We start from the raw sequence: 19092 nt of genomic DNA, 5'->3' as shown, positions 1-19092 counted from the left end.
CATCCCAGAAGACGGTGAAGGAAAATCTACATGATCTACGGAATTGCTGAGCAATTCTCATCTAGGAGCAAATGAGAGAATACTCTGGGAATATTCTGACAACAAACAGTCTCAGGCATGCAAGGTCTTATGAAATACAGCACCCCATGAGCCTTTTAAAAATAGAAAATCCACATCATGATAAAATTTTGTCAACAGAGGGAAGTTAAATAGTGAAAAAAAGAGAAGCTGTGGTCAGCAATTAATATATTTCAAATTAGAAAAACCCCTAAGGAAACACTGGGAGCCTTTCCCCTAAGATCAGGAACATGACAGGGATGTCCACTCTCACCATTGCTATTCAACATGGTACTAGAAGTCCTAGCCTCAGCAATCAGGCAACAAAAAGAAATAAAAGGCATTCAAATTGGCAAAGAAGTCAAACTCTTCCTCTTTGCAGATGACATGATACTGTACATAGGAAACCTAAAAAACTCCACCCCAAGATTGCTAGAACTCATACAGCAATGCAGTGTGGCAGGATACAAAATCAATGCCCAGAAATCAGTGGCATTTCTATACACAAACAATGAGACTGAAGAAAGAGAAATTAAGGAGTTAATCCCATTTACAATTTCACCCAAAAGCATAAGATACCTAGGAATAAACCTAACCAAAGAGGTAAAGGATCTATACCCTAAAAACTACAGAACACTTCTGAAAGAAATTGAAGAAGACACAAGGAGATGGAAAAATATTCCATGCTCATGGATTGGAAGAATTAATATTGTGAAAATGTCAATGCTACCCAGGGCAATTTACACGTTTAATGCAATCCATATCAAAATACCATGGACTTTCTTCAAAGAGTTAGAACAAATAATCTTAAGATTTGTGTGGAATCAGAAAAGATGCTGCATAGCCAGGGAAATATTGAAAAAGAAAACCAGAGCCAGGGGCATCACAATGCCGATTTCAGGTTGTACTACAAAGCTGTGATCATCAAGACAGTGTGGTACTGGCACAACAGACACATAGATCAATGGAACAGAATAGGGAACCCAGAAATGGGCCCTCAACTCTATGGACAACTAATAGTTGACAAAGCAGGAAGGACTATCCACTGGAAAAAGGACAGTCTCTTCAATAAATGGTGCTGGGAAAATTGGACAGCCACGTGCAGGAGAATGAAACTAGACCATTCTCTTACACCATACACAAAGATAAACTCAAAATGGATGAAAGATCTAAATGTGAGAGAAGAATCCATCAAAATCCTAGAGGAGAACACAGGCAACACCCTTTTTAAAAATTTATTTATTTATTTATTTATTTATTTATTTATTTATTTATTTATTTATTTTTGGCAACACCCTTTTCGAACTTGGCCACAGCAACTTCTTGCAAGATACATCCATGAAGGCAAGGGAAACAAAACCAAAAATGAATTGTTGGGACTTAATCAAGATAAAAAACTTCTGCATAGCAAAAGAAACAGTCAACAAAACTAAAAGACAACCTACAGAATGGGAGAGAAGATATGTGCAAATCACATGTCAGATAAAGGGCTAGTATCCAAGATCTATCAAGAACTTATTAAACTCAACAGCAAAGAAACAAACAATCCAATCACGAAATGGGCAAAAGACATGAACAGAAATCTCACAGAGGAAGACATAGACATGGCCAACATGCATATGAGAAAATGCTCTGCATCACTTGCCATCAGGGAAATACAAATCAAAACCACAATGAGATACCACCTCACACCAGTGAGAATGGGGAAAATTAACAAGACAGAAAACAACACATGTTGGAGAGGATGTGGAGAAAGGGGAACCCTCTTACACTGTTGGTGGGAATGGGAACTGGTGCAGCCACTCTGGAAAACTGTGTGGAGGTCCCTAAAAGAGTTAGAAATAGACCTGCCCTAGGACCTAGCAATTGCACCGCTGGGGATTTACCTCAAAGATACAGATTCAGTGAAATGCTGGGATACCTGCACCCCGATGTTTCTAGCAGCAATGTCCACAATAGCCAAACTGTGGAAGGAGCCTCGATGTCCTTCGAAAGACGAATGGATGAAGAAGCTGTTGTCTATGTATACAATGGAATATTCCTCAGCCATTAGAAACGACAAATACCCACCATTTGCTTCTACGTGGATGGAACTGGAGAGTATTATACTCAGTGAAATAAGTCAATCAGAGGACAAACTTATGGTCTCAGCTATTTGGGGAATATTAAAAATAGTGAAAGGGAATAAAGGAGAAAGGAGAGAAAAAGAGTGAGAAATATCAGTGAGGGAGACAGAACATGAGAGACTCTTAACTCTGAGAAATGAACAAGGGGTGGTGGAAAGGGAGGAGGGCCGGGGGATGGGGTGACTGGGTGACGGGCACTAAGGGGGGCACTTGACGGGATGAGCACTGGGTGTTATGCTATATGTTGGCAAATTGAACTCCAATAAAGAAATATACAAAAAAAAAGGAACAACCCCTAAGCAATGATGGGAAATATTACAGAAGAGAGTATAAATATCGCAGGTGCAAAGAACACTATGCTGACAAAATCAAGACTGGGAAGAGAAAGGAGGGCAAAAGGTGAGATGCAAAATCTTTATCTTTTAGGGCATCGAGTCAATGGATAATTTAAATGTGTTATGAAACATAAGATGATAATATAGGGGCTTGGTGTCCAGGCAAAGTGTGGAGGGAGTCTCAGTGAGGGATAACTGGGCGTGGGGGTCAGAGTCCAAGCAGGGTGAGAAAGCCCTCGCCTCCAAGGCTCAGTCCACGCTGGGGTGGCAGGACCCAAGAAGGTTTGGAAGGGAATCCACATGGGAGATGGCTCAGGCCCCCCTCAGAAGGGCTTGATTTAGTGCTCCTTTGTCAACATCTGGAAATCATTGGTAATTCTGGGACAAAGGCATTTTCATTTTGTACTGGACCCTGCAAATAGCTGGTCTTGTCCAGAGAAGGCTTTGTCATGCCTGTTCTGCCCAGGACCGTTCATGCCAGCCACGCCAGCCACAGGACATTTGCTATTCAGAGATGGGAGGCAGGGTGGAGGCTTGCTGGGAAAATCTAGCTGGAAGTCAGCTGTGACCACTCAGCTGCATGGCAGATGGGTGTGTCAGCTGCGGGTGAAGTTACAGTGAGGGCATCCTCTTCATAGGAAACAGAAAAAAGAACTGTGCATTGAGATGTGTTTCTGAGGATGAACTTTAGCAAATCCTCAGTGAACCACATGATGCCCTGAGCCCCTCACTTCCCCCATTTTCTGAGCAACTCTGAGAACAGAACCAAGAGGCTGAAGAAGGAAGCAGAGAAATGCCAAGAAAAGCAGAGGAGGGAGACAGGCTGAGCGGCCCCTGGGTGAGGAGTGTTCCAGCTGCAGCTGGAGAGACAGCAGAGGGACGGGACCATGTGGCTGCCATCAGCTCTGCTGCTCCTCTGCGTCCCAGGTGAGCGGGGCTGGGCAGGTCAGGGTGACAATGGTGTGGGGCAAGGCTGGTGATGGGAAGGGAAGAGATGAGGATACAAGCGAAGAGGGGAGGAGGTGAGCATGGAGAATCCTTGCCCAGACGAACAGGAGGAGGAGTTAATGGTAAGATGCTTCCCACAGGGGAGTGCGTTCTGAGCCCTACAGAACTCGACCACTTGGAATCATCATGGCCACCGTTTTTGAAACTCAGGAATACTGTCTTATGCACCAGCATAACCAGGGGGAGGGGGGCAGACAGCTGATCCTAATTGGGGTAACCACTGTACTACCTGGCTTTCCCTGTAATCTAATCCAATTCTTATCACAATCTTATGAAAACAAGAGACCAAGATGCAGAGAGATGCAAATTCTTTACCGTAGATCAGTTCATAAAAGGCAGCCAAGGTTCAAGGAGAAATATGTTTATTTCCAAGGTCATTGCTCTTCTTCTAATACTTCTTCCCAAGGTCATCACTTTTTATTATTATTTTTTTAATAATACAATGGTCACTTACTAGAGAAGCCTCCTTGTGAATAAACATTTATATGTCCCAGGGGCTGACAACCACCCTGCCTCCATGGGGGCCCTTTGCCTCTGACAGGTCTAGGATGGCCCCAGGGGCCCTGTACTCCAAGTCCTTGTACACAGTGACAGTGACACTGCTGGAGACTTGTGGTCAGTCCTAGTCTGAGAATTCCCATAAACACGGCTTCTCTCTTTTTGGTTTTGGAACACTGGAGGGAAAATGATTTATTATAAAAGGGGGAAAAAATCAAGACAACTCACCAATTTGCTCTGGTCCAATAAAAGCACAAATGTAGCGATTAGAATATAAAGTAAGCTGATGTCAGAGCCAACCTTCAGAGCCCAAGCAGGAAAAAATAATTTCCCTCACCCCCAGCTACATTAATCAAGGTGCACCAAAACCCTTAAAATATCACTTCCAAAGAAGGACACTAAAATTCAGAACATAAAGATACTCTGCATGATAAAGATGACTGAATAGACAAACACATTAGACCTTTAAAGGTTGAGCAACTTGAAAGAAGAGGCCAGGTGGGAACCCTGCCCTGAAGGTCCCCATACCCCCACTCAGGTGCCTCCACAGCCTGAGCCTGGGGCCGCAGCAATTGCCCAGGGAAGGTTCAGTGTTGTCACCCCCACTCATCCCAGCCCCCAGCCTGGGTCTGGAGGGCCTCACCCTGGGGCATTTTGCCTCCTTGAGTGTAGTTCCTCAACCTCCCAACTGTTGACATTGGGGCTGGATCATTCTGTGTCAAGGGGCTCCCTTGTGCCCTGTAGCATGTTTAGCATCAACACCCATTGGATGCCAGGAGCAACTCCCCACCTCAAGACAACCAAAAATGTCTTAAAACATTGCCAAATGTTTCCTGGTGGGCAACATCACCCCTGGTTGAGAGCCACTGCTTTGTATATTATTGGTGGGAGAGGTAGACATCCTTGTGATGGAGAATATCGATCAGTGGGCCACTTGAGCTTGCTTGCTGGGAAATGCATTGAGAAAATGCAAGGTATTTAAAATGAAGAAGCAAAAAAAAAAAAATACAGAGTTTCTTCTAGTTGTAGAACAAAAATAGCAAAAGCTTCAGTATCTATGGATGAAGATCCATATACTGCCTGGATAGGTGGATGGAAGGAGAGAGGAACGGATGGATGGGTGGACAGACAAATGGAGGATAGGTTGGTAGAGTCCATGCACAATTCTTTTTCAGAAGTTTGCTCTTTTGCTCAAATTGTTTCCGAGTATCCATTTGTCCTCGGGGTTACCATCCTTCCTTGTTAAGAGCAGGTCAGACAAGAGCATGTCTTGGAGTAATAAGGACCCCTCAGGTGTCAGACCAGCATGGCTCCCCAGGCCAGAGTTTAGGGGACTAGGTCCTGATTATTTAAAACTGGAGCTTCCAGGGTGACTGGAGGAGGGAGGACAATGCTAAAACTTTGGAGATGACAGGAGAACTAGAGATGAGGCCTAGGGCAAGCCATGGTCCCTAAAGATGTTAAGTGATGGCAAGTGTTGCCACAGGATTCCGTCTCGGGAGGGAAATCCAAGTGTGGATGCCCTTAATCAAACCACAACGAACCCCTTCCTGATGGTTTCTTTTGTACCTCCTGGCCGATACCCAGGAGGGTGACCCAGACCTCTGAGCAGGTGGTTCCACCTATACAAGTGGGGGTTTATAAGCTTGGGGGCTACAGATAATCATTTGCGGAGGGGATGTAGCCAGAAGCTGAAGCCTTCATCTAGATTTCAGCACTTCATTTAGACTTCCTTGGTTCCCATGCTTGTTTCCTGTTTCCTGTTCCAACTGTCCATCCATACCTCCATCCATCCATCCATCCATCCATCCATCCATCCATCCAGAGTATACTCAGTGGTGTTACTTAGTTCTTGATGATTGATGGGCACAGCTGTTTCCTCTCAGAACTGACACATCTTAAGACCCAGAACCTGTCTGAGGCCACCCAAAATCATCCTCTCCCCCCACATTCTGAGTTGGTTGAGCCCACATAGGCTGAGCATGACCTCTTGAGTCTCAGAATCCTATACCAGGCATCTCCTCAGGTCTTCCCCTTGTGTCTGCCAACACCCCATACATTCCTGGTTCCTGAATCCTCCATCCTTCAGCCTCAGGGTAACTTCTGGGTTCCCCTGGTTTCAGGACCAGGGGACCTGACTTCCCCAAGGTCCTTCCAGCTCATTCTCTTCAGGTGAAGAAAATATTGATGGTATCTTTCAGGCTGTTCATCTCTGAGTGGTCCCAGCACTGCGATGGGCACCATTGGGGGATCCCTGAGCGTGCAGTGTCGGTATGAGGAGAAATACAAGACATTTACTAAATACTGGTGCCGACAACCATGCTTGTTCCTTTGGAACCAGATTGTGGCCACCAGAGAGTCTGAGGAAGAAGTGAGGAGTGACCATGTGTCCATCGTGGACCATTCTGGGGACCTCACCTTCACTGTGACCTTGGAGAACCTCACTGCAGATGATGCAGGAAAATATAGGTGTGGGATTGCGACAATATTGCATGAAGAGGGACTCCTTGGCTTCCTGCCTGACCTCTTTTTCCAAGTTCAAGTGTTTGTTTCCCCCAGGTAAGATCCTCCCTTCTTTTCTTGGCTACCACTGAAAAAGGGATCTGAGCTAATCCCTCAGAGCATTTGGGGAAATCTCAACTCAGAAGAAAAGAACCAAGCCTAGGGTTTGGGCCTCAGAGACTCAGGACCAAGTGTGCTGTGTAGGTGTGACTGTGTGGGAAATGTGGGTGATGGGAGTGTGTGTGAGTATGAAAGAGCATGTGTGTGCATGCATGTGTGAGACAGTATGTGTGGGAGCCCAGGAGGGTAGAGGAGGGTGTGAGTATGACAAGTACTGGGGCCCAGGGGGTGAGATGATTGGCCATGAGCTGAGCTTGGGGACGTCTCTCCTGGGGGTCGATATTGTTGAGCAGCTTAAACAGAAGAGTTGCTCCCATGATCATATTGAAGGTGAGTCAAGACTAATTTGAGAGAGGAGTGCTTATAAGGGAGCATTTCATCCTCAAAGTTGGGGCCAGCAGGAGCTGAGTTCCCATGAGTGTTGAGGGCTACAGATTCAGAAAGCTGTTTCTGGGAGCCAGAGTCTACTGGGTCCCCTCATCACTCTTCCTCTCCATTCCTTACCACCTCATCTTCATGAGTCTGCTGTGTCCTGACACTCAAGATTGAGTCTTGAGCTGAAGGACAGGAGTCTGTGGCCCTCAGTGCAGGGCTGTCAAGCTCTGATACCAACCAGCATTGAAGTTGATGTTGACTTGTGAGACCACAGGACCTGAGTACAATGGCTGGGGGAGAGGCAGACCCTGGGCCTTCCTGTCAAGGAGGAAACTCCTGTCAATCACCGTGTCCTTCCTACAGGTCCCTGCCTGGCAGTGTCCACTTCCTGCTCCTCATACTCGTGAAGGTGCCCCTGTTTCTGACTATGCTAAGTGCTGTCCTCTGGGTGAACAGGCCTCAGTGGGCAGTTTGTGGGAAACAGAGTCGACCTGATGAAGACAACAATATCTTGTCCTGAAGATACCGCCACTCAGACTAAAGAAGGAGGAACTTCTGGCCTCAAACCTTCTATTTCTTCTCACCTTATTGCCAAAAACTGGTATTAAAAAAAAAGTAATGAAATATATCACACACACAAGTGCAAATAATGTAGATGTGCATGGTTCTTGGCTGGGGTGAACAGGGGAAGCACTTCATAGGACTCCTTACTTGCTAGCAGAGACCACCAAGAACAGCCTGGTTGGCTAGAGGGGTGCAAGGTGAGGGACTGCTTTTCAGTGACCTTGCCCTCCTGAGAACCCGCAGTGCATCCTCTCAATTCAACATCCTGTCCTTTCTCCATCCATTCACCAAATATTCATGAAAAACCTATGGAGTGCCAGGCTTATTTCTAGGTGCTGGGGATAAAGCAGTCAACAAAACACAGCCTTTATATTCTAACGGGTGGTTTCAGGAAATAAAGAAACAAATATCAATTTATAAGGAGAATGATGAAGAAGAGTGGATGAAAGTCCATAAGATGGGGTGACAGAAGACAGGGATGGCCTGTTGGGTGAGAGTCTCAGACAGGGGAGGGAGGGAGCATGGAAGGTCTGAGCAAAGGCAAAGCTCAGGGCACTGGCGAATGCCCTGACCCAGACCAGTGGGGCAGGAATCTGGGGAGTCAGGTAGATGTTGATAGGGAAGGCAAGCTTTGAGGGGGCGGGTCTTCTGAGTGGTGGAGATCTCCAGGAGAGGAGCTCCATAGGATCAGATGTGAAGATGAATCAAGGCATTCACTTGAGGATTGGTTCATAAATGAGATTTGACCTGTGAGAAATAAAAAACAGTCCCAACTTAAGCTGAGGTCCTGGGAGCATGGATGGCAGAAGGAAGGGCGGGGCTTAGGGTGAAGAATCTGTTTCTGGAAGCCAGGTCCTGCCTGGGCAAAACCTCTCTCTCCTCTCAGTATCAGCCCATCTAATGTCCAAAGTCAGCTGCTGAGCTGAGGGCTTGGGGGGGAATATATCCAGATATCCACATCTGGCCCAAATGTGAGTTATTATGTTCACAAGGTCTTGGATCAGAGAGACAAGGGGGCAGGAAGGAAGGACCTGGGTCCTCTTCTCAAAGAGGCAGCTCACTGTCTGTCACTGTGTCCCCTACAGGTCCCTAGCCAGCAAGGTCCACTTCCTTCTCCTGGCCTTTCTGGAAGTGCCCTTACTCCTGACCATGCTCAGTGCTGTCCTTGGGGTGTCCTTCCTCCTTGTGAGGACACTCACCAAGAGAAACTTCAGCCCTTCATGCTTTTTGATATGCTGCCCAGACACACAGACCTTCAGATTAGAGAAGATAAGGTATACCACATCTTATTTACTCATTTTCCTGTTGATTGTTGATGGCTTTGGGTTTTGCCCATCTGGGGCTATTCCTCAGCCAGTGCTGCCATGAAAATTTTTGTACAGGTCACCTAGTACATAGGTGAAATGACTTCACTAGGGTATATACTTAAGGATGGAATTGCTAGGTTTTAGGTTTGTGTGCACTCAACCACACTAGATAATACCAAATGACTTTCCAAACTCGTCATCTAGGATTGAGGGCTCCTATTGACCTGTCTCTCTGTGTGACTACTTGGTTTGTGACATTTTAATTTTTAGTTTTTGCCAATTTGAAATAGTTTCTTCATTTCACCATCCACAGAGTGGCGTTTGGCTCAGGGCATGATCCCGGGATCTGGGATCGGGTCCTGCATCAGTCAAGGTCAAAACATAGGTAGGTTCAAACAGGAAAGAGGCCAGTGCAGGATTTGAGGTCACTGAGAACAGACAACAGGCGCACAGGCTCAAGGGGTACAGCATTTACTTACAGCAGAGGAGAGAGAGAGGGATTCAGGTGGTACGTTGGTCCCCCATGGCCAGCGCATCCACTCTGCAGCCAGTGTGGGTCGTGTGGCTGCATGTACCCCACTGGTCCTGCAGAGGAACCCTGGCCCCTACTGGGATGAGGCTAAGGGTCACTGACTCATGCACTTCAGCAGAACAAAGGCGCTCTCAGTGAGCCTGAAAAATATTACCACAAAAGGTAATAAACCCAGCACAGTTTGTGTGGGTTGTTTTTCTCTCAGTGAGAAAATGTTCCAGGCCGCAGGCACATTCTATGTGCCCAAGTAAGAGTCAGACAGGAGGTGGCCTTTCCCAACCTTCTTGTGGTTTTAATTTGAGCATCTCTGGCTGCCATAATGTTGAGGACCTTTTTATTTGCTATTCTGTTCAAGTTTTGCCCATCTTGCTTGGGTTTCTCTTTTCCTTCCTGAATGATAGGACTCATACTCTTGCTGGTGAAATTTTATCAATTATGCCTTTCAGATATGTGCTCACATAATTTGTGGCTTATCTTTTCACTCTAGAATCTTTTCATAAATATACTGCTTAACTTTAGTGTATCTGAATTCTCAAAATGATTATTTTTTAATACTTTATTTATTCATGAGAGACACAGAGAGAGAGGCAGACATAGGCAGAGGAAGAAGAAGGCTCCCTGCAGGGACCCCAATGTGGGACTTGATCCCGGGACTTTGGGATCAAGCCCTGAGTTGAAGGCAGATGCTCAACTACTGAGCCACTTGGGTTCCCAAATTCATCAAAATTATTATATTTGCTCTTTTATACCATATTTAAGAAAACCTTCTTATCACAAAGTTATAAAAATATCCTCCTATATTTTTTCTATGTAGTTTAAAATTTTGCAGTTCACATTAGGTCCTTGATCCATCTGGAATTGATTCTTTTTTGTGTGATGTGAGGTTGAAGCCACTTTCCTTTTCCCCATGTGAATAACCATATATTCCAACATATTTATTGCTTTTCCTTCTTTCCTCCTTTACCTGAGCTATATCAAGTATCCATGTAAAAACAGGTCTGTTTATGAGTGCTCTGTTCTATTTAATTAGGCTATATACTTTTTTTTTCATCATTAAACTTTTGTTTTAAGGGTCTCAAAATTCTGTGACAGATTTTTGGTCGTTTCCATTAAAAAGTACTAATTTTAAAAACTAATAACTTAAAATTGCCACACATGCACACACACACAAAAGCAAATCATCCACAAAACATTCTCCTTTCCTTCTGAAGGTTTTACGATGCATTGTTATCATTAACCGGTCTTTTACTATTAAACTTAAATGGCCAATTGACACAAACAGTTCTGAAACCATTTTTCCACCACTGATTAATACTGGGGTAGCAGGTATTGGGGATAATATTCATTTAGCTTTCTGAGCTTTCTGGGCAGACTTGGTGACTTTGCCAGCTCCAGCTGCCTTCTTGTCCACTGTTTTGATGACACCCAAAGCAATCATCTGTCTCACGTCAAGAACAGCAAAATGGCCCAAAGTAGGATAGTCAGAGAATCTCTCAACACATATAGGTTTGCCAGAAACCATATCAACAATGGCAGCATCCCCAGATTTCAAGAACTTGGGACCATCTTCCAGAATGACAATCTATCTTCTCCTTTAGCTCAGCAAACTTGCAAACAATGTGAGCTGTGTGACAATCCAGCACAGGTCCATATCCAGCACTGATTTGGCCTGGATGGCTCAGGAAATCAGCTGAGCCATGAAGCCAGCTGCTTCCATTGGTGGGTCATTTTTTCTGTCACCAGCCACATTGCCACGACGAACATCTTTGACAGATATGTTCTTGACATTGACGCCTACATTGTCCCCAGGAAGAGCCTCACTCAAAGCTTCATGGTGCATTTCAACAGACTTTACTTCAGTTGTAACATTGATTGGAGCAAAGGTGACCACAATGCCAGGTTTTAAAACACCAGTCTCCACTCAGCCCACTGGGACAATACAAATACCACCAATTTTGTAGATGTCCTGCAGAGGTAGATGCAAGAGCTTATCAGTTGGATGAGTTGGTGGCAGGATGCAATCCAGAGCTTCAAGCAGTGTGGTTCCACTGGCATTCCCATCTCTATGGGTGACTTTCCATCCCTTGAACCAAGGGATGTTAGCACTTGGCTCCAGCATGTTGTCACCATTCCAACCAGAAATTGGCACAAATGTTACTGTGTCGGGGTTGTAGCCAATTTTCTTAATGTAGGTGCTGACTTCCTTAACGATTTCCTTGTATCTCTTCTGACTGTAGGGTGGTTCAGTGGAATCCATTTTGTTAACACCAACAATTAGTTGTTTTACACCCAGTGTGTAAGCCAGAAGGGCATGCTCATGGGTCTGCTCATTCTTGGAGATACCTGCTTCAAATTCACCAACACCACCAGCAACAATCAGGACAGCACAGTCAGCCTGAGATATGCCTGTAATCATGTTTTTGATAAAGTCTGTGTCCTGGGGCATCAATGATGGTCACATAATACTTGCTGGTCTCGAATTTCCACAGGGAGATATCAATGGTGATACCATGTTCACGGTCAGTTTTCAGTTTATCCAAGACCCAGGCATACTTGAAGGAGCCTTTTCCCATCTCAGCAGCCTCCTTCTCAATTTTTTTGATAGTTCTTTGTCTATCTCACCACATTTGTAGATCAGATGGCCAGTAGTGGTAGACTTACCTGAATCTATGTGTTCAATGACGACAATGTTGATATGAGTCTTTTCCTTTCCCATTTTGGTTTAGATTTAGCAGTGGTTTTCACGACACCTGTGTTCTGGCAGCAAACCCATTGTGAAAAAGCTAATTAGGCTACTTACTTATCTGTGTTCACTACCATAGTGTCCTAATAACTTTAGCCATATAAAGTAGTTCCATGTTGTTTCTCTCTTTAAAAACAAAACAAAACAAAAAACCTAGAAATAAGATTTTAAAAATACAAAGAGAGAGTAATAGGATTGAGAAACTCATAACATAATATCCAAAATGTCTAGGATCCAATAGAAATAACTCATTTTACCAAGAACCAGCCATCTATAGATTCAATGCAATCTCTATGAAGAAGATTCCAGTGGTGTTTTTTATAGTAGCAGGGGGAAAATTCTTAAAATTTATATGGAGCCACAATAGACCCCGAATACCCAAAACAATCCTGAGAAAAAAGAACAAAGCAAGAGGCATCATATTTCCTGATTTCAAGCTATATCATAAAGCCATAGCAATACAGTATGATACTGATACAAACAAACAAACAGACCAGTGGAACAGAATGGAGAGCCCAGAAATAAACCCAAGTCTATATCTTCAACTAATATTTGACAAAGGAACCAAGAATACACAATGGGGGAAAAGGCAGTCTCTTCAGCAAACGGTGCTGGGACAGACTGGATATTCACATGGAAAAGAATGAAACTGGGCTCCTTTTTTTACACCATTCACAAAAATTAACTCAAAATGGATTAAAGACTTCAGTATAAGACCTGAAACCATGAAGCTCCTGGAAGAAAACAGGAATGAAGCTCCTTGACATGGGTCTTGGTGAGGATATTTTGGATATGACACCAAAAGCATAAGCAACAAAAGGAAAGAGAAACAAGTAGGACTACATCAAACTAAAATGCTTCTGCGTAGCTAAAGAAACCATCAACAATGTGAGAAACAACCCATTGTTGGGAAAATATATTTGCAAACCATCTATCTCATAAGGGGTTAATATCGAAAATATACAAAGAACTCATACAGTTCAAGAGCCAAAATAATCTAACCTAATTAAACAATGGGTAAAAGATCCGAATAGACAATTCTCTAAAAAAGATATATGAAGGGTCAAGAGACATGAAAAGATGCTCAGGATCACTAGTCATTAGGAAAATGCAAATTAAAACCACAATGAAAGAACACCTCACACCTGTTAGATGGCCAACAGCCAAAAGGCAAGAGATAACCAGTGCTGCCAATGGATGTGGAGAGAAAGGGACCCTTCCATGGTGGTTGGAAATGTAAATTGGTGCAGCCATTATAAAAAACAGTACAGATGAATCTCAAAAAATTAAAAATGGAAATACAAAATGATCCAGCAGTTCAACTTTGGGGAATATAGCCAAAGGAAACGAAAATACAAACTTGAAAAGACATTTGTACTGCTATGTTTACAGTACCATTATTTAGAAGAGCCAAGATATGGAAACAATTTAAATTTCAGTAGATAAAGGAGCTGTGGTGTGGATATGCAGTGGAATATTGTTCAGGCATAAAAAATGATGAAATCCTACCATTTACAACAACATGGATGGACCCTGAAGGCATTACACTAAGCAAAATAAGTCAGAAAAAGGGAAATACATTGTGATCTCATATGTTGAATCTAAAAAACAAAAAGAAAAAACAACCAATCTCATAGCAAAAGATCAGACTTGTGGTTACCAGAGGCAGAAGGTGTAGGAGATAGAATTGGAGGAAGGTGGTCAGGAGGAAGATTTCAGGGGTGTCTGGGTGGCTCCGTCGGTTTAGTGTCCAACACTTGATCTCATCTCAGCTCTTGATATCAGGCTCTAGGCTCAAGTCTTTTTTTTTTTTTTTAAGATTTTACCCATTTATTCATGAGACACACACACACACACACACACACACACACACACACACACACACAGAGGCAGAGACACAGGCAGAGGGAGAAGCAGGTTCCATGCAGGGAGCCCGATGCAAGACTCAATCCCGGGACCCCAGGATCACGCCCCAGGCTGAAGGCAGGCGCCAAACTGCCGAGCCACCCAGAGATCCCCTAGGCTCAAGTCTTGATCTCAGGGTTGTGAGTTCAAGCCCCACGTGGGGCTCCACAATGGGCAAAGAGCCTACTTAAAAAAAAAAAAAAAGCATAAGATTCCAGTTATAAGGTAAATAAGTATCAGGGATGTGATGTACAGCACAATGACAGAAATCAATAGTTTGAAAACAGGAAAACATAAGAGAAAATCAGTGAAACAAAACTCCAGTATTTAACAACAATAAAAATGATAAACCTCTGGCAAAACTGACAAAGAGCACTGGGTGATGGGCACTGAGGGGAGCACTTGGAGGGATGAGCACTGGGTGTTATGCTATATGTTGGCAAATTGAACTCCAATTGAAAAAAAAAAAAGACTGACAAAGAGCAAAGAGGGAAAGTACCATTGTCACTATCAAATAATATTGGGGGTATCACTAAGATCCTGAAACCATTAAAAGATAAAAAGAAAATGGTGCAAACAAATTTATACCCATAAATTTGACAACTCAGAAGAAATGGACCAATGTCTTCAAAGTCGCAAGTTACACAAACTCAACCAACATGAAATAAACACCCTCAATAAGTCCAGTAACCATGACAGAAATGAAATATGTGATTTTAAAACATCAAAAAAGAAATATCCAGGTCCATATTTACTACAGGATTCTACTAAACATTTAAAGACAAATTAACCCTAATTTTGATCCAGCAGTTCCACTTTGGGGAATGGATATGACACCAAAAGCATATCTTGGATATGACACCAAAAGCAATCTTTCCTACAAAAGAGAATAAGAATACAAAAGAGAATAAGAACAAACACTTCCCAATTCACTGTATAGAGCAGGTATTATCCTGATACCAAACTTGACAAAAAGAGTACAAACAAACCAAAGGCCACTAGGTCTCATGAACATAGATAAACATCCCCCACAAAATATTACCAAATGGAATCCAGCAGTGTATAAAAAGAATTATACACCACGAGGGAGAGAGGTATGCAAGGCTAGTTCAACATTGAAAAGCCAGTCATTGTAATCCACTATACCAAACTAAAGAAGAAAAATCATAAGATCATATCAAATGACATTGAAAAAGTCTGTGACAAATTCCAATACCCACTCATAAAAAAAAAAAAAAGAAACGCATGAAAATAAGAATAGAGGGAATTTTCTCAACTTGATGAAAATGATCTAAAGGAAAAGTACAGGGACGCCTGGGTGGCTCAGTGGTTGAGCGTCTGCCTTTGTCCCAGGGCATGATCCTGGAGTCCTGGGATCGAATCCCACATCGGGCTCCCTGCATGGAGCCTGCTTCTCCTCTCTCTGCCTGTGTCTCTGCCTTTCTCTCTGTGTCTCTCATAAATAAATTAATTAATTTAAAAAAATTAAAAAAATAAAGGAAAAGTACAGCTAACATTATACTTAATGATGAAAAACTGAATGCTTTTTTCCTCTAAGATCATGAGTAAGGCAGAGACGTCCATTCTTACCACTGTTATTCATCTTAGCCCTGGAAATTCTGGATATTGCAATAGGCCAGAAAAAGACATATAGGCATAGAGAATGGAAAAGAAGAATAAATCTGTTCCTCTTTGCAGATGACATAATTGTCTATGTAGAAAATCTCAAGCAATCCACAAAACTCTATAGAACTGAGAGGTGAGTTCATCAAGATGAACACACAAAAATCAATCACATTTCCATATGCTAACAAATGAACGTATGGAAACCAAAATTAAAAATGCCCTTCCATTTACATCTACTCCAGAGAAAATGAAATGCTTAAGTATAAACTTAGCAAAATATGTACTGGTTAGGCATTGCCAAAAATTACAAAATCCTGATGACAGAAATCAAAGAAAATTTAAATAAAGAGATGTCAATTCCCCCTAAACCTGAGCTCTAATCTATCTCACTGGAAAGCAAATATCTTTTTTCCAAGGGGCTGGAGACTTTCCTTGAGGCCTCCTCCTCTGTCTGGAAGGATCTGGGGGGATCATGACATGACCTGATACTCAAGGACAGAAAGGCCATTTCTATTTCCCAACCTCATAGATGAAAATGACTGTAACAACCAGAGTCCATTGTGGCAGTTCTTCAAGCCACCAAAAGATAATGATAGTGGCCATTTGCAGAACTTCCAACAGACCTTATTCAAGGACTTGAAAATAATTCTACTCTAACAAGATTGCCTCCCAGCAGCTGAGTCCCTCCTAGCTGATTCAAAGACTCTACTGAACATGGTCAGCTGACTTGGAACTTGGTGTGGTGACTGATATGGGAAACAAAGGCAGAAGAGAAATTATTAAATGTCCTTAACACCTACAGTTCATGGACAAGTCCTTGAAACAGGCAGAGTGACCTTCCTCTAGGGACTCAGCTGCCTCGATGTTAATGCTTTGCTAAGGGCAAAAGGCAATCTTAGCCCAACTCCCAGTATAAGTCTACTTCAACATATAAAAATTCCTTTGGAAACTTCCTTTATCTCTACTTCCCAACATACATGTTGGCAATCATCCCCCAAGCGTACGACCCACTGATGTACATCTGAAGGGTCTCATGACTCAGATTTTATTAGACAGTAGTAAATGACCTTTCCCCAACAATAGCAACCGCACCCCCATCAAGGTCCTGGAAGCCTTGCTTCCAAAATTCCTTAGAGACTTACCCTATCCCTACACCCCTCCCAGCTTGAAAGGATACAATGGGCCACTCCTCTTGACCCCAGTGCAGCTCTTTCTGCCCACAAGTCCTGTCCCTGAGCTTTAATAAAACCACCTTTTAGCACCAAAGACATCTCTTTACTCTGTGTGTCTCTGTTGCAGCCCCTTGAAACACCTACATTCCATCAACTCTGGGAGATGACATGGGAGGTCATACTGCAGGTGAAAGGAAGTGGTGAGGTTTTCCATCTTGCTGCTGAGTCCTTGCATGGATCTTCATGTTTTAGGTCCTCATGCACAGGGTTGGGGTTTGAAGAAGTAAATTGTCACAGGGTCAAATACACACGTGTATTGGTCAGGGTTCCCTGGAAATAGACTGATAGGAAAAATATGTATATGAAGAGCTTATTGTAAGGAATAGGATCCCACAGTGATGGGAGCTGAGGAGTAGCCAAGAAAACCGGTGGTGTAATTCATTCCAAGTTCAAAAGTCTGAAAGCCAGGAGTACAGAGGGTGGATCGGAGGAGTGTAGATTTCCCAAATGAAGCCACCAGGCAGCAAGGGGTGAATTCCTCCTTCCTCAGCTGATCATCCCATTCTACTCAGACCCTCAACAGATTAGATGAGGCCCACATACCCAGGGGAGAGCAACCTACCTCACTGAGTCCAGAAATTCAAATGCTAATCTCATCCAGAAACATCCTTTCAGACACACTCAGAGATAATGTTCCATCTGAGCAGCCCATGGCCAATTAACACATAACACTAACCGTCACAGCACGTACTCAAACCTAAGTCAAGTTTCTGTTGTAATTGCTCTGTTTGCCTGGTGGATCTTCCAATTTCATAGCTCAGCCAGGAGCCGCAGACACTGAAGTGTTTTCCGAAAAGAAAGATGCACTGGGGAAGTGAGAGAAGCAGAGATGGTGGTGGGCTGAGAAGACTCGGGAAACAGTGAGTCTCTGACAAGTTCTCAATTTGGGTTACAATGGCCACCAATTGCCTAACCCTTTCATTCCGCTTCATGGGTCTGAAGATGGTGCTTCTCCCTCTTGCTGGCTCTTGGCCACTGTCTCCCTGCCAGGCATGGTATGAAGGGAAAGCACTTGAGCAGTCATGCCAGAGGAATCAGGGTTCAAGTCTTGACATCATCACTTATAATATGCTTCCGGTCACTTTGTTGACTCAGCTTTTGGCAAGGTAGCTGGGTCGGGGAGGGGGATTGTGCAAACTCTTTGCCCTGTGAATAAAGACCAACAAATAGCAAACCTCCCCCAAAGGCTCAAGCAAAGTTTGAGAGGTATACTTTCACGTTTCAGTTTTTGGTCTTTAATTTATTTTATTGATGGGCAGCCCCAGTAGCTCAGCAGTTTAGCGCCGCCTTCAGCCCAGGGCCTGATCCTGGAGATCCGGGATCGAGTCCCACGTTGGGCTCCTTGCATGGAGCCTGCTTCTCCCTCTGCCTGTGTCTCTGCCGCTCTCTCTGTGTGTCTTTCATTAATAAATAAATAAAATATTTTTAAAAATAAATTCTTTTATTGCAGTGTTACACCAGAACAGGAAATTGCACAAATCATAAATACGCAGCTTACTGGTATTTTAGGAAGTGATATCCTTTCCAAGTCACCACTCAGATCAGATATCCACATCCTCAGGCAGGGCTCTTCTGCATTCTATCCAGGTGGGTGTGGGGTCCACATATATGGCAGAAGTAATGGCATATGACTTCCAAGGATAAATCATAAACATGTTATGCCTTGCTCTTTCTTGGATCACTCCCTCTGGGAGAAGCTAGTTGCCATATTATGAAGACACTCCTGCAGTTTATAGAGCCAGGAGCTAAGGTCTCCTGCCAACCGGCATGTGAGCATGCCATCTTGGAAGCAGATCCTCCAGGTCAATCTAGCCCTCAGATGAGTATAGTTTGGTCAACATCTTGACTGCAACTTCGTGCAAGAGACACCCTGAGCCACAGCTACCCAGATAAGCCACTCTCAGATTTGTGACTCTCAGGAAGTGTGAGATAAGAAATGTTTGTCGTTTTCAGCTGCTAATGTGTTGGGGGAATTTGTTATGCTGTGACAGATATCGAATCTAGTTCGACCACACTTGCTTAGGGTCAATATCTGCTGCCAATTCACTCTTTATTCATTCACTGGATTCACTCATTCACTCATTCAGTAAATATTTATCATAAGCTGACCATTTGTGATATACTGCAACTGGGCCCCAGGTCATTCTGTGATGAATGGAACA

At 43.5% G+C, this 19092-nt stretch overlaps 1 protein-coding gene across 2 annotated transcripts in view; it reads left to right on the top strand.

Moving 5' to 3' along the window:
* Positions 1-7671, top strand: part of LOC140607102 (protein CD300H-like) — a 28780-nt gene extending 21109 nt beyond the window's left edge. The window contains exons 1-3 of one of the 2 annotated variants that reach the window (XM_072781469.1): positions 3117-3445; positions 6226-6583; positions 7385-7671. In XM_072781469.1, the coding sequence (XP_072637570.1) occupies positions 3406-3445; positions 6226-6583; positions 7385-7541 (555 nt within the window). In that variant the 5' untranslated portion in view covers positions 3117-3405 and the 3' untranslated portion in view covers positions 7542-7671. Of the gene's footprint in view, positions 1-3116; positions 3446-6225; positions 6584-7384 lie in introns of those variants that run through there. The other variant, XM_072781470.1, reaches the window with a different exon arrangement.
* The last annotated feature ends 11421 nt before the right edge of the window (positions 7672-19092 follow it).

This window comes from Canis lupus, chromosome 16 (genome assembly GCF_048164855.1).
Source record: "Canis lupus baileyi chromosome 16, mCanLup2.hap1, whole genome shotgun sequence".
In the NCBI taxonomy this organism is placed as follows: Eukaryota; Metazoa; Chordata; class Mammalia; order Carnivora; family Canidae; genus Canis; species Canis lupus.
Note: the sequence above shows the minus strand (reverse complement) of the source record. Positions and strands in the feature narration are given on the sequence as shown.